Below are 16,821 nucleotides of genomic sequence, written 5' to 3'. Positions count from 1 at the left end.
TTCAAGAAAAAAAGTGTTAATTTCATAAAGTCAAGCAGTGTCAATTTATTTGTTAGCGGTAGTAATTTCTACTAACAATAAGTGGGAAGGTGGCCCTTTATATACATACATATGTATGTATATGAAACAGGCTGCAGCCAGTCCTTGGGTCCGTGCTGTGACATACTTAGATTGTGTAAGGCTTCTATTTTCTTGTTACTCTACGATTGTTGCTCTACGATTCATTAGGTTTGATATATGGGCGTCTTCTCGTGAGAGCCAGCAGTTTTTTTATGGTTTAATCGGTGGAAGTCGAATTGGTCGCATGTGAGAAGGACTTGGGAGTATTTGAAGTTGTTTTGGGAGGTGCTGGGGTCCGAGTGGTGGTATGCAATGCGTTTGTCGGTTTTGTTGCGTCTCCAATGGTAGATGATGTTGATATTGTCGCAGTGGATGAATGCCTGTGGGGAGATGTAGCCTGTTGCGAGTTGGTTTTGGGAGATGGAAGGGCTTGGTATGAGATGGACTGTAGAATGTTGTTATCGATTTTGGAGAGTGAGATGAAATAATCTCTGGTTTGTTTGATTATGAAGGAGTCTATTCTAGGGATGTTGGTTCTGTTGTAAATTGTTTGATTACTGATGAAGTGCATTCCATTCGGAGTGCTGGGATCGGTAGAATTTGAAGCAGGCTCCAAGGCATCTGCGCTCGAACTTCTGAATTTTTCCATGGTGGTGTGATTGCAGTTCCATCATATGGGGGAGGCGTATGTGACTATGGGGCGGACCAGTAACATGTATAAAATGATTTTTGTTTTTTGTAATAGGTGTCTATTGTAAAAGATTCGGTTGTTGGCGAGGGAGGCGAGTGTCGCCTTTTCAAGTTGGATTTTGATGTGTTTGTTTCCTCTCAGCAGGTAGTCAATGTGGACCCCTGGTATTTTACCACTGTTTTATGGGGGATGGTCATTTTAGAGTTAGTAGCCGGTATTGAGATGGCTATTTGGAAGTCTGCGCTGCCTGCCTTGGGTTTGGACGATAGGTTATAGAGGGGTTTCCTGAAGAGGATTGTTTCGCTCTTGCCGGGGTTGAGGCGGAGATTCCAGGTCATGTAGTCGTTATTTATTTTTTCCGTGAGGGCTTCGAGGTTGTCGCGGACTATGGAGATTTTATTGCCGGCGGAGTAGATTAGGTTAAATGTGCTTAGGTTAAATAGTTTGGGTAGGTCGCTTAGGAAGATGTTAAAGAGTATCGGGGTGTTGACCGCACCCTGTTGGAGGCCTTCCATTATTGTGAATTTTTGGGATGTCAGATGCTTGCCGTCCCAGGTGGAGAAAGTTTTATTGAAGATCATGACCCAGATCGTATATGTCAGCCATGTGGGGAATTTCTTTTTGATAAGTTTGTAGAGAAGGCCGTTGAGCCAGACTGAATCAAAAGCCATCTCGAGGTCGAGGAGCGCTGCCCTTACGAAGTGACTTTTGGCCACTATGGGGCTGACGTGGATGAGGAGTTTGTGGAGTGCGTGGGTTGTTGAGTGGCGGTGTTTAAAGCCAAATTGGCAGTCTGGGATTATTGAGTTTTGTGCAGTGGAGGTCTGGATGGTAGTGTTTATAGAGGCTTCGTATACTTTCCTGAGGCTGGGTGTTAGGCTTATATCGAGCGGTAGCTGGAGGGGTCGTGTGGGTTTTCTCCTTTTTCGAGGATGGGGATAATTTTGGATTGTTTCCAGGATTTGTTGTTGATAAGAATGGTTAGGTTGTGTGTCATGGAAGTTTGGAGGTGTTTTAGGACAATAGGGGGAATGTTGTCAAGGTCGCTGGAGGTTTTGTTAGGGAGGTGTTTAAGGATGTAGGAAGCCGGTAGTCAATTGATCTAGGAAGCCGGAAGAGGTGGAATTGGTTGTTGGCTGTGTTGATGTGGTCGAGTTGAAGTCATTTTTTAGAGTGTTAGCTGTGTTGTCGATTATTTGCTTGAGGGGCGTATTATTGTTGAGCTGTCGAGGATAGTTTATTGTTTCATAGAATGCGCCTAGTATGTTGAGTTTGTCGGGGGAGGTGGTGAATATGTAGTTTCAGTTTGCGATGTGTGTTTTGGAAGTGTCGCAAGTGATTCTGTGTATGATGGTGTTATTGGTGGTTGGGATGTGTAGTTTTTGATGTCAACGGGGTGTCTGGGGTGGAAAATAGTTGATTTTGGGGAAGAATTTGTCGAGGTAAATCTATCTATAGTTAGGGAAATCTATCTTTTTGATTGTGTTGGTCCAGTATTTGTCTATAGCTAGTTTGGTTTCGTTTTGGAGGTGTCTGTTCAGTTCTTTTAGGATGAGTTTGCAGGCGGAGGTTAGGGGTAATCTGTGATGTGGATTTGGGGATTGGAGTTTGTGCACTGCTGTTACGATGAGGGATTTGGTTTTGAGAATTTTGGAAATTTTTCGGTTTAGATATCTGTGTGTGTTGTTGGAGGGTTTGTGTCTGGGAACGTAGTCGGAGATGGCGGTGTCGATAGCTGCGGTGAATTAGTTTAGGTGGGCGTCGATTTCGATTCGGGTATTGTAATTTTTAGCTAACTTTGCTGTGAATCTGGACCAGTTGGTGGCTTTGAAGTTATATCTGTGCGTGGTGGGAGTGGGGGACCAGAGGGGTGAATTGACGTTGGCTAGCTCTAAGTATAGAGAGATGGCCGTGTGGTCGCTATCGTAGGGGAGCGTTTTGGATTTTCCGTTTATGGCGTTGACCAGATTGAGGCGAGCGTCGGCGAGACAGATATCTAGGTAGGATTGGGCCAGTTTGTATGTCGGCTGAAAGGGGGTGATGATTCTGGTTTTGTATTTAGTTCTGAAGGAGTCTTCCCATTCTCGCATATACCTGTCGCGTTGGTTGTCTGCTTTGTCACCCCATGCTTCACGGCGGGCGTTGAGGTCACCAGCTATAATGTAGTAGTTTGTTATCCTGGTGAAGGTTGAGGGAGTCGAAGAGGTTGGTTAGTTCGGTTATGAATAGGTTTCTATTGTCAAAAGGTGGGTGTTGTTACTGAGAGTGATTGTGACTACGGAGTGTTCAAGCATTTCGTACTTCGCTGTGGGCGGGGAGGGGGGGGGGGGAGATCGGTTCGTAAGGTATGTCTTTTTTTATAAGTATCGCAGGACCACCACCTTGGGTTGCGTTGGGGCGGTCCGTGCGGATAATGTCGTAATGTTGAAAGGTTAGTTGGTGTTTGGCGGAGAGTTTGGTTTCGGAAAGGAGGACTATATCGTGGTTGTGTTTGCTGAAGAAGTGGAGGAGCTCTAGTCTTCTATGGTTGGTTATGATGGAGTTTACGTTGATGGCGGCAACTCTGATTTGGTTTGGATGTCGGTGGGGAGGGGAGCCATTTTAGTTGGAGAAGAAGGAGTTGAAAATGTATTCTATTTTTGGGGAGTTTGCTGCTATTTGGGTTGATAGTGTTTGTAGTTGCATACTAACTAGTTTGGTTATTTCGTTTTTGAAGTCGAGTAACCATGGCGGTGGTTGCTGGGACTGGTGGTGCTGCTGGTGTTGGTGTTGTTGGTGATCGATGGGTGCGGTGTATCCGGGTGGTCCTGGTGTTGGTTGCTGCGGTGGTGAGAGGTTTGCACGTGGTGGTGGTCTGGAGTTTCTGACGGCTTGTGCGTTGGAATACGATTTTATTGGTTGTTGTGTTGCGGCGGTCGTTTATGATGGATTCTTTTTTGTTGAAGTGAAAATTTAATATATGGGCAGCCTTTGTAGGAGGCCGGGTGTCCGGCCTGCTTGCAATTGGCGCATCTTAAGGCGGATCTGTCATCTTGCAAGGGGATGCAGCATTTGCCGGGTTCATGGCTTTATGCGCACTTGACGCATCTGTACTGCAGGAAACAGTTGCTGCTGGAGTGTTCCAGCCTTTTGTTTACACTTTACACTGCTCGGCGACCGAAGCAGCTCGAGCTTCTTGGCCCCTCGCGGGATATACCCTTAGTAGAGTGGATATGCGAACTGATTAAGATCGTGTAGCACCGTTCGGCTTGTTAGATCAACACTTTACTGTATTATGAAATTTAAATTTGGAAACTTAACTGTACTTTGTTAATTGTATGTTAGGAATCTGAACGAATAGCTGCAAATGTCTTTTGTTGATTGTATTATGCATATCCAGTGTTCAGAAAATGTTTTTGCATCAATTTGCTCCTGTATCGACTTATTTTCACCTTTTTCATTGTATTTGGTAATACATTTTGATGTAAATTATGCAATATAGATATATTTTTTTGGCAGGACGACACATTGTTGGAAGCTAATAGTACAGAGCAGTACAAATTTTTCCATGACAAACAAGAACTTGAAATACAATATCCATTGGAAATTGACAGTGGCAAGTACATGTGCCGAGTGGAAAATCGTCTAGGAAAAGTCGAAGCTTACCAACAGATAACAATAAAAGGTAATTTATTGAGTGACAACATTGAGTTTTTAATTCTGCCGCGGCCCGGTCACGTGACGCGTTCCGTCTTTGTTGTGCATAATCCGATACTGGTAGAGAAAGTAATATAATGTTGTAACTTACACTACTATAAAGTTGGTGGCACAACTCTCGTTTAAACTTTAATAAAACGACTATAAACAATCGTACACCAATTTAATGTATCGTTGTAAGGAAAAGCATCGATCTTTAAATCTATGGTGGTTTCAGTAACGAAAAAAATCCTTCAAATTTTCCAATACGTTTAAATGTACAGCATTTTCGGGAAAAAACGCGTTTCAATTTCTCGCTCGCTAAATCATGGAAAATTCTTAGAATAAAATGAACGATGGATTATGAAACTAGAGGCTTCATGCTTTAAAGTGAGTCCAAATTTATTGTCATACGATCAATTTTTACAATATTATCACAGTTTAAATACGGGAAAATTTTTTGAGAACCTGTTTTTGACCACGGTTTCTCCTAAACAATATCAATTTTTTTATGACCATTTCCAATTGCGATTATCTTTTTAATTAACAGGGAAAGGAGTTCCCGTAGGTTTGATCGCCTTAATTGTCATCTTAGTAATTGTCGTTGTGGTCTTGATGATCTACTTCACCATCAAGGTTCGCCGTGAAAGGGTAATTTTGATTTGTAGTGATGCGCGGTGCCATTTCGTAGTGCGAAAATTCCACCGATTACTATAATGTTCCAGATTCTGAGAAAGGAACTAATGGAAGCAGGACTAATGCACTTCGAAGAGGGAGCAGTCGAGTGCTTGAATCCAGAGATGACAGTGGACGATCAAGCGGAGTTTCTACCCTATGATAAAAAATGGGAATTTCCCAGGGAACAATTGAAATTAGGTAATGCTTCCTCGATTTAAAAAATTAATGATTATTTTTGAGATCTTCGAATCATTCGAAATTCGATAAAGTGCAAAAACTAAACGTAGGTTTGCAGTTTTTCGGTTATTTTTTAACATTTTCGCTATCATCGGCACACATACGTGACGTCTATGAGTTTATAGTTTACACAAAACTGGTCAAATAAATTTTACGAACGCTCTTGCTTAAAATTCATAGAACATATTATGGATCATCTAATCTTATACAATAATATCCTGTGAGTTAATTTCCACTTTTCTTTGCTAAATTGTTTTACAATTTTATAAATCAATAATTTCATAATTTCCAAAGAAAAGAAAAAAATTTGTATCAATTGCATGCCTATATGTTCTCCAATGGACACACAAACTACATTTATTAACTATTTGGTACATGAGAAAATGTTTTAAACGAAAGTTGTATGGTTTCTGGAGTAGCATACAATGTACCGATTACTTTCTTCCCGTTTTGCTTCTTCATCGAGATATAGAGGTTACCCGAAGTTTCTTTGTTGTAAAGGGTAAATTTTAATTTCGTGGTTTAAGAGAGAATTGACCCCTGAATAGAAGACTGTAGCAATATTTAAATTAAAATAACTGCTGAACTAATTTTTCGTAGGTTAACATATTTTTTTATAGCGAATAATATACGGTTCCATTTAAAAAATCAAAGTTGACCTTCATAAGTCCTTGACGCGTCCACCTCTTGGAACTATTTAATCCACCGAAGCATTTCTCGCTGCGAATAATGCTAATGGCGTAAATCAAGGTGGTAATATCTGATGAATAATGTTGTATATGTATATTGTAATCGTTTACAGGAAAACAATTGGGATGCGGCGCGTTTGGTGTAGTCTTGAAAGCGGAGGCTCAAGGGATTTGCGAGGACGAGGCGGTTAGTACTGTAGCTGTGAAAATGGTACGCCGTACAACCAATCCCACGTATGTTCGTGCACTCGCCAGCGAACTGAAGATTTTGGTACATCTTGGCAAACACTTGAACGTTGTTAATCTTCTTGGTGCTTGTACAAAAAATATCTCCAAACGTACGTATCCAAACGATTACAGTAATTTTTATTGTTTGCTTTCAAACTTCAAACTCAATCGGGAGAGTTCCACTAGTGCTGGACGATTAAGGTTTTTCTTAAATAAATCAAAAAATATTTTAAAACTAATACTAATATTATTTTATAACACTTTTATAAATAAACATTTATTGTTTTATTCCACGTTATTTATAAATTAACAAGATTAGAAACCAAAATAAATTGGAAAATAATTAACATTTCCGTGATAATTAACTTAAACATTATACCTTAGCTATACGATTTTAAAAAATTATTAAAGTGTCCCCTAGTACAGAGCACGCTAAAATGGCTAATAACAACTTGCAACTATCGCAAATATAATGGTCAAAACATTTCGTGATATCGTCAAATATTTCAAATTTATTTAATAATTTATGATAATTCTTCAGGTGAACTATTAGTGATCGTTGAGTACTGCCGATTTGGAAATCTGCATAATTATTTACTGAGGCATAGAAACGATTTTATTAATCAGATTGATCCAACAACTGGCAAATTTGATCCTTCTATCGGTCTCGATCAACTGACGAGAACTGCCAGCGTGTGTAGCAATAACAGGTTTGTTCTGATAGCTTTCCCTTTATGCTTCACGTTACTTGTTAATAACACTATAGTTATTGAATCTTTACGAAAATGAATCTATCTCTGTGATGGTAATTACACAGTGAATTGCACGTTTTATAATAACACTATCATTGTTGAATGATAAAATGTTATAAAGGTTTGCTGATATGCATTAACATCTTTCCCCAGTAAACAAAATGTTAATAAATTGAACCAACGTTTGCCTAACACGACCGCGGTTGGTCTACCCATTTGTTTTCACGACTAAGCGCGGTACATATTGGAAGCAGAGCCTGGTACCAGCAGATTTTTATCCGATGCCACCATCTAGCGACTATTTTAGTGATTCGCTAGTCAATCTGCAATTTCTACACTTTCAATTTTTACGATAGAGGGCGCGCATATAAAATTATACATTTCAATGAGTTTTAGGTTTAAATATGACTAAAAGAGACTATTTTAATTATAATACATCATAATACATTAATTACAATTTAAATACATTTCTGTTTTTTCTATAAAGTAATGAAAAATAGTCGCTAAATGTATATGCGCGTCCTCTATCATTGTAACTGAAATGGCAGTAGTTGCGTACTAGCACAGACGAGGTATAGGACTAGACCAATCACCATATGGGGTTTCGTGTCTCACGATCTGAAATACCGACATCGTTAACAACAACTAAATTTCTTACGCCCTCTACTCTGACGAACGATAAATCTTGTAACTAGATCCACGAAGCTTTAAACTATATACCTATGATAAATGATGAAGATACGACTCTGAACCCCATACACGAGTATGGCCTACCGTTCTCGCACACGGGTGTAAACAGGTGTAAATCTAATCTGCTGAGGAGAGCAAACCTAACACTAACCTAACACTCGCTCAATAGGGCCAAGCTAATCCTTTTTCATTGAATGAAAAGTTATTCCGAAACAAAAACTGCGTGTTTCGATTAATAATTGAAAGGAGCTGCCTTGAAGGTGAAGATGGGCCAAGGGTAAACAAGGAAAGCATTGAAGGACCTTCGGCTCATCCCGAGGTAGCCTAAAGTAAATTCAGACACAATTCAATTAAATACACAAGTTTTTATAACCAGCAAGTCTTAAATTCTATTCTAAAATGTTATCGCAAAGTTATAAATGAGCAGCTATTAGCTCGATATTATTCTCTATTTGTAAGATACTAGAAGATCTTACAAATAGAGAATAATACCGATTGCCCAGGTCTCACCACGAGGGGTTGCTGCACAAGAGACCCGAAAGGAAGCCAGAAGGAATTCAATCCGCTTCCTCCTGACTCCCTTTCTTACAACGACGATTTACAATCTTATAAACTAAATTTCGCAGATCGCTAAATGGATGAGATTACTTTTTCACAGAAAGAAAAGTTCACTTTTCCATTTAGCGTATGTCAAGTAATTATGTCAGAGCTTTCTGCCGACCAGTATACGATACCCGACGCTCCACACGGAGAATGATGACCAGGGACGCCTCCACCTTTTGGTAGATCAACCTAACCCAAACTACCCGTCACGAGCAACGCTGGCGCAACAAGGCGACGAAGAGACTTATAGACGAAGGATCCCCTGCTCCAGGCGCGAGCCACGCCAGCGTTGACATGACTTAGGCAGACATTTTACGAAGAAAGGGTTCTACCTGGCGAGTACTACTCCCTGACCATCATTTCCCAGTGCATCCACGCCGAATATCGCAACGTGGACCGGTTCAAAACTTGCAAACAAGGTCCGACACAGCCTTCCGCTGTGTCGGAGTTAACAATCGAGTCGAGCAAAGTGAAGTTAGGGCAATAGTTACTCGACATATTTCCAACGACGATCTTAAGAATTAAACTAATTCTAACTTACAATTATTTCGATGTCTTCGTCGATGCGTTGTTTGATATGATGTCTGCGTTCGATGACCAGATGCTCAGCTGTTGGATTTCAGCTGAAACAGACTAATAATAATTAGACACGATGTTGTTGACGTCCTCGTTCGTTGTCGATATTGTTGACGTCTTCGGTCGATGTGTTGTCCTCCGTCGATGACAAAGATGATGAGCTGTCGTACTCCAGCTGAAGCAGACAAATCATAATTAGTCACAATTCCATATAGGTACAAAAATAGAAGGAGACGATGAAAAGAAGACGAAATGTTGACATGAAGAAACGACGAAATACAACTCTAAACCCCGTACACGAGTGCGGCCTACCTAACATGCACAAGAGTGCGAAATCTATCCAGCTCATGAGAGCCAACCTAAGACCAGCTCACGAGTGCCAAGCTAACCCCGCACGCGAGTGCGGCCTAACCGACAAGAATTCAACAAGAGTAGTTGAAGTCAGAACTTCAAACTACTGAAATGGCGCTTCGGGTCGCCCCGGGTTCGCCAATACCCGTACTCACCCACGGCCCCATCCGTGAGTGAGCCCCTGAGGGACCTCCGTTCGAAGGAAAACCAATTTTAAATCAGATTTAAAAATTTTGGAATAGGAACTTTTGAAAGTTCAGAAGTAATTTTCAATTGGAAAGATGAACAATTCCAATCATAAATAAATCGAACGAAATTGGGACGCAACGACCTACGGGCTCGGAGCGCCCCGGGTTCGCCAATACCCGTACTCACCCACGGGACACACCCGTGAGTGCGCCCCTGGGGGACCTCCGATCGGAGGAATACCAATTTTATGTCAAAAATAAAATATAATATAATTTCAAGGAGAGAAACTTTTGAAAAGTCTCGACGCAAATTCGAATTAGAAACACAGAAATAATAATTGACGACGTTCGTTGAATGAACACGAATTCCAAAACAGAAAGTGTATATTTGAATTGTTACTTACAAAGAGCTGCTGAAAGTTGACCAAGGTTAGCGGTGAAAGCTTCCAAGAACCTCGCCGTTTCCTAGAAGCCCACCCCGAGCTAGCTTAAGGTGGACCAGGGAAGTTTTAAATCACGGTTGGTCCACCTTAAGCTAGCTAAAGGTAGACCAAGGTCGGCCAGTAATGTCCAGTGAAGCTCTGGAGGATCCCTGGTCAACTGGAAGATAGGCAAGAGTGGGCCAGGGCAGCTCCAAAGTCCTTCGGCCTTCTGGTCCCGCAGCATTTCCACTCCCTTCTGAGTGCGCACCTCGACTGACTGACTGAGCGCGGCCGCCGAGTTCAGTTGCGCGGTACGCGGTGCGCAATTCTCCCACCCCAATTAATTTCGGTAGATCTCGATCGCCGTGATAGTGATTATTGATAAATTTGTTATTTCTGGCTGTTTAATGTTTATAACAATTTGTTTTGGTAATGATATCAACAAGCACTCCCTTAACTATCTTGCCATCTATTTAATTAGTAAAAATAAATTATAGAACTCGAGATAGAGAGTAACTTTTAAGCCATGAATATTCGCACGCATTAATTTATCGAACACAATTCACTGGTAAATTGATTATTTCTAGCTGGTCAATGTTTATAACAATTCTTTTTGCCAACTATGTAGGCAAGCAGTCCCTTGACCATCTTGCCATATAATTTTTTAGCAAAAGTAATTGATAGAACTCATGATACAGAATAACTTTTGAACCATGAATATTTGCACACATTAAATTATCGAACACAATAGACTGATAAATTTCTTATTTTTGGCTGTGTAATGTTTACAACAACTTCTTTTTCCAATGATGTCGACAAGCACTCCTTTGACCATGTAGCCATCTAATTTCTTAGAAAAGGTAGGTAATAGAATTCAAGGTACAGAATAACTTTTAAACCATGAACATTCGCACGGTATTTTATGTCGTGCGACAATAAACAGCATAAGATGAGATGACTGAACTGGCCTATTCCTATATCTCGTCTGTAATATTAGGTCCACAATATTAGTTCCGTCCGATACGGTAGGATGTGACATAAAAATGGTAACGGGGCTCTAGAGTCCCGCGGACGTGAGACAAAAAAATACATTGGGTGATTGGTCTACTTCTATACCTCGTCGGTGGTGGTAGTTGCAATGGCAGTGAGGTGGCTCTGTACCAACCGTCTGGTTTGATCGGTAACCACTTTGCTGCCTATGTCTCCTAACAGACTCTGCTGATTTTCTGACATTGCCTGGTTTGGCTGACTGTTTACCAATTAAAGTAGTTAGATAAAAGTAGGTAAATTACATACTTTGTGTGAAATGTTTTCCAGTTAAAAATATTGTCAACAACCAAAACAGTTCTGTTTTAATGATATACATTGTCTATAGAAATGTTAGAAGTGGCAGAAGCATCAGATTGATTTTTTCATTTATCTTTTAAATTTGAGAAAATAAAATATTAATGAAACGTTAATTGACATAATAGTTACTTATTAAAACATAAACCTTCTAAAGTTGAAAGATTATATAATAATGTAATGTCTTATAAAGTTAGAATTTTGTAAAACTGTTATTTTTACTTATGAGTGGCTATTTTCTATACAAAATAATCTGCATTATACGGATGAAGGGCTAATTATGTCTTCTTTCAAAGGATTAATTTTTTTGGTTCTGTGAATTAATAAGCTTTTAATGGTATTGTTCAACACGTGATTTGTATTTAAATAAGCAAAAGGTCGTGTTTATAGCTTTTGGTGTATTGAATGCAAATCGAAAAATCGTTTTTTTTTCGATTATACTCGCTTACTGATTGTGAGAAATGCAATTCTGATGGAAAAGCACGCGTTCATTTTAGAAAAAATGTTTGCACTTTAACTATAAAAATTGTACAGATGCTATTTACAGAATATGATTCCGTAAACTCTTCGAGCGATATTTTTCTGATTGAAATGACACGAAACACAATGTAATTTGAATCATATTTACTTGTTTAATCCATGATACAGTAGAATCGAAATTCTCCGTACTAATAACTGGAAAATGTTACCTGGTTGCAGTGTTACACGTTATTACCACGTTGACTGCCATGCCACTCATATTCAATTATTTGTACAGGTTTTAAAATGAATTTTTACGTTAATATATTCATTGTACAAAATTTTATTAGGATCTGTAAAATACATGAAAGTTGGAGGACTACTCCAGTAGTACTAGTAGTAATAGTGGTAGTACTAGTAGTCTACTCTAGTCTACTACTTTTTCAATTTTTCTTTCATTAAATAACTTACTTTGATTTTATGGATTTTTTGAGGTTTCTAGTTTAGCAGTCAAAGTGTGAAACGTTTACTGATTTGTACCATAAATCGTGTTATGTATACATCGCTTTAGATTCAACTGTCCATGTGTGAAACACTATAATGGTGAATTGCGATATCGGTTCGGATAATCGTGGTTCTACTGAATCGTCAATTGGACAAGCAAATATGTATGTTTCGAATTATGTCATGTTTGGTCTCATTTTAATCCGAAAAATGTCACAAGTATGTTGGTAAAAGTTCTCTTTCACATATATCGACCATTGCCGTATTTCTCGATCAATTCACATAAGTAGGAACGTAGCAATAGTATTTCACGCATCAAGATGCAACTATTCGCTTCCCGTAAATAACACGATAAAACGCCGGTGCATGCAAGGGGTTGCGGTGCTAACACTCTTCTGTTTTCTTCTGTCTGCACGATAGGATAAAATATGCGGAATTGTCATTTTCTCGCAGTATCAGCCGTAATTCAAGAACTGATTCGGTGCAGTATCAAGGTACAGCTACCGATTCCCAGGGTGTCAGTATGTCGCCTGATGGCCTCGTACTTAGTAACGGCTCCACTCAACCGGGGTGGTATAACTATCGGGGGGACTACAAGGACTATAATTTAAAACCAATTTGCACTCAGGATCTGTTGTCCTGGGCGTTCCAAGTGTCGCGTGGAATGGAATATCTTAGTCAAAGAAAAGTGAGTGTCATTCATTTGCTACATTTTATTTATTTATTAGTTTCACATTTCAGTTTCATACTCTACACTAACAATAAGTGCTGTCAAAGATTATAAACGGAATCTTATTTTTAGATTTTTCAGGATAGTGAAACAAAATTTCACAAAATTGTTTGTACAATTTCTACCGTAATGTTCAACTAAACTGAAAATGCAACAAACAGAAATCTTTTTCTTTTAAACTTTGAAAAACATTCAGTTTTCTTTAAAATTGTGCTTTTATCTATGTATAAATATAAATTCAATGTGAATTTTGTTAAGTTTCCAATAAATATTTAGTGGAGTTTCCTTTATTTTTTGTTGCTTCTATTAATCTGCTAGGAATACTATCTATTAACTTATTTACAGTTTTGTTTGAAATATCCTGTCTAGCAGATTATTATTCCTCGTTTAACTCGTTTGACTTCTTTCAATCACAAACTTTTTGCACTAGAATACTGTACAGCTTCTCAGTTGGGTGGTAATAATTCTATTGCAGATTGTTGTTTCTGTTTCTTAAAATCATTCAGTTCTGTACCACATGGCAGAATGAAAAACTGGAAATTCTTAACGAATTTTCAAGTACACAAGTGTTTTCAAGTAATTTGATTAAATCAATCGCGCGAGAGCAAGGAGTCAGCATCGACGAGCCCTGAAAAGCAACTGATTCTAAGAAATATTCACAGGCATAATAGTCTCGGTTTGTAACATCCAACGGATAAACAGTACCAACAAGAGGCAACAAAAAACTGATTACTTATAATAGTTCGTACTGCCTTATCACAAACATACACAGTTATGATCAGTAGTTTCTTGAAGGTATTGAAAAAATAATATGGAAAATGTGCTTGAGACACCCCTTTACAGACTAAAATTTTTCAAAACATTGAAAATATTTTTCTTGAGAAACCAGATTGTATGTCAAAGTCTTACACAGGGTAAGGCACCTAAGACTTTCACCGAAAATATCTCTGTTGTATTTAGTAATACGAAAAACTGTTTCAGAAAGTAAATGTCTAGTTCAGTGGGGCAATTATTGTAACGGAAAAGTTTTTTTCCCTAGGTCATATTTACTGATATTTCAAGGTCATCGTCGTTTTTTTTAATGGAACGACGTATTTTGATTAGTGTTACATTATAACGAATGATCTTAAAATAATCTTTTGACATCGTTTCAGTGTTTACATGAATGGAACCCTAGTAGAGTACGGTAAGCAGGAACACGGTCTCCGTACGTTAAGTTAGACCTTTTGAAAAATGTCTCCTACGAAGGTCATTTGAAGGTCATCATATTATACATGGTTGAATATGATTTTTCATTAGCTATAATGTTACTTTAATCAAAATACGTCGTTTTATAAAAAAAAAAACCGACGTTGACCTTGAAATATCTCTCCATCACAATAATTGCCCCACTGAACCACACATTTTCTTCCTGAAACATTTTTTCATATTATTAAAAAGAACGAGATATTTCCGGTGTATGTCTTAGGTGCCTCACTTTGTATAGTGCGTTGAAGTAAAATTCAAATGTTATATAGTAAGAAAAAGAAAGATCGGTTACATTTTGGCACTGAGCACTGGGTTTTCTTGATGAACCGGTATAAGTCGCTACAAAGATTTTTCAACTTATCGTTACTTAAAAATTCATTTTTAGGTGCTACACGGTGACTTGGCCGCCAGAAATATTCTGCTAGCCGAAAACAACATAGTGAAGATTTGCGACTTCGGTTTAGCAAAGACCATGTACAAAGACGAAAACTATAAGAAGAAAGGCGACGGCCCATTACCTATTAAGTGGTTGGCCATCGAATCGATCAGAGATCGAATTTTCTCGACGCAGTCGGACATCTGGTCGTTTGGTATAGTTCTTTGGGAGTTTTTCACGCTGGCTGAGACTCCGTATCCTGGGATGGAAGCGGAGGTACAATACCAGAAGCTGATCACGGGTTATAGAATGGAGCAGCCCGAATATGCCACCCCTGAAGTGTAAGTTCAGCTCAGATTCTTAATACAATACAGGGTGATTCAGTTAAGTGTGTTATCTCAATTACATGTAAACTATTTGGTATATGGAAACATGGTTCAAACGAAAGTTGTACGGTTTGAAGAGTAGCATACAATGTAATATTTCGTTTTTTTTCTACTGTACTTTTTTATCGAAATATAAAAGCTACCTGGAATTTTTTCATTATAAAAGATGTATAATAAGTGTATAAGTGTATAATAAGATGTATAATGTAGATAAGTGTATATGGGATGTAAAACTCATAGTTACCGAGATATTCTCTAAAATGTTCTCCATCACAATTAATACATTTACGTAATCTAAAATAACCTTCTACTAAACCAAAGGGCGTATGTCATTTGAAAAGACATGATGAGCCTCTATTTTGTAATTTTTAATTTGTAGGTACGACATAATGCGTAAGTGTTGGAAGGCAAAACCCACTCTACGTCCAAGTTTTACAGAATTAGTCGAGAGTATAGGAGATTTGTTAGAAGACAGCGTGAGAACGGTAAGTTCGTTAATTCTTCTTCATGCTTTTCTAAATCTATTTTAACGCTAGGTTTGCGGAACTCTAAGAGTGACCATTTTACACTACTTCATAAAAATAACCGGAATCTATTTAACCGATTCGTTTTTTTTTTTTTAAACCGTTCGATTTTTAACAGTAACGATTAGCAAGCACAATTTTTTTCTAAATAAACGTATTGATCAAAGTGGGCAGCATTGTAAGCAACTTCATCGCTAGACTGCGGATTTGATGCATTTATAACAAAAATGGGTAGGTGCAATTTAAAGAAGTGAACAAATTTAAAAAATTTCGAAGCATCAGTGTATTAGTTGCAGCTTATAAACATTATTGAAGATTGAAAGGTATTTAACGAACAATTTTTATTTTGCATAAATGTCTGCAGTCTAGTAATCACATTTTTACCAAATATCACAGAATGTTATAATCAACATGTTGTTTTTCCATTCATATAAAAACAATGTACGACAACCACATTGATTGACGTTCAAATGAAATTGATTCCAAACGGAAAATAGATACCTCAATAAAAACTGAAAATAGGCTTCCTTAAAATAATATATATTAAGTTTGAAGATTGTAATAGTATTTCTTGATCAAAATACTTCATAACATTTATAATAACTATAATAATTAATATTAAATATAACATTGGTAATTGATTTCAGCATTACATCAAGCTAAATGCCCCATACATGGACATGAACACACTACTGCTAGAGGGTGGTAAGAACGACTACTTGACAATGTTGTCCGCACCCGATCACGTGATGCTTTCGTCGCCAAGTCACGATTATGCGAACTCGCCTGTGCTTCCGTCGACAGAGGACACGACCTACCTGTGCATGAGTCCTAGAAGCCAAGCTGTTGAGTCGGGTATATTCAGTCCGAGACCTCGCCTGGAACGGTCTCATTTCGATTTCCCGTCGCCGACATCCGACTCGGAAGACGCTGTGGAGATGTCACCAATGCTGAAGAAGGAGGAAGACGATCCCTATCTGAAGCCAATCAATGTCCACGAACGGAGGGCTGAGTTTGCCAAGAACAGGCAAGCTATGAAGAATGAGCCGGTACATCGACCACTAGATCGGGACTCCGGTTATTGTAACACGCCGAAGAACATTGAGCTGATAGATCTGAACAAAAAGAACAACGAGAGCACGGAGAAGGCGGAGATCAATTCGAATCCGACGACCAAAATGGATTACACTCCGTCGATTATTAGGACTCAGGACAATTATGTGAATATGCCTCAGCAGAAGAACGATTTTAAGAAAGAGGTGCCTGATGGATTCAGTAATCCCAGTTACGTAATAATAGGTAAATGAGAGGTGAATCGAACCAGGATCTGAAGTGTTGAACAAGTGGGAGGTGCGGTTTTAATGAAAACAAACCGGACGACAGTGTGGCAAACCAATTAAATCTCCGCGA

At 38.7% G+C, this 16,821-nt stretch overlaps 1 protein-coding gene across 1 annotated transcript in view; it reads left to right on the top strand.

The window, feature by feature from the left end:
- Pvr (PDGF- and VEGF-receptor related) overlaps positions 1-16,821 on the top strand; it is a 49,677-nt gene that overhangs the window by 27,406 nt on the left and 5,450 nt on the right. The window contains exons 15-23 of the mRNA XM_076804779.1: positions 4,250-4,415; positions 4,977-5,077; positions 5,152-5,302; positions 6,144-6,368; positions 6,800-6,968; positions 12,601-12,835; positions 14,511-14,842; positions 15,267-15,372; positions 16,059-16,789. Coding sequence (XP_076660894.1) covers positions 4,250-4,415; positions 4,977-5,077; positions 5,152-5,302; positions 6,144-6,368; positions 6,800-6,968; positions 12,601-12,835; positions 14,511-14,842; positions 15,267-15,372; positions 16,059-16,718 — 2,145 coding nt within the window. The 3' untranslated portion in view covers positions 16,719-16,789. The remainder of the gene's footprint in view (positions 1-4,249; positions 4,416-4,976; positions 5,078-5,151; positions 5,303-6,143; positions 6,369-6,799; positions 6,969-12,600; positions 12,836-14,510; positions 14,843-15,266; positions 15,373-16,058; positions 16,790-16,821) is intronic.

Source organism: Halictus rubicundus, chromosome 2, assembly GCF_050948215.1.
Source record: "Halictus rubicundus isolate RS-2024b chromosome 2, iyHalRubi1_principal, whole genome shotgun sequence".
Lineage (NCBI taxonomy): Eukaryota > Metazoa > Arthropoda > Insecta > Hymenoptera > Halictidae > Halictus > Halictus rubicundus.
This window is presented reverse-complemented; position numbering and strand designations above follow the sequence as displayed.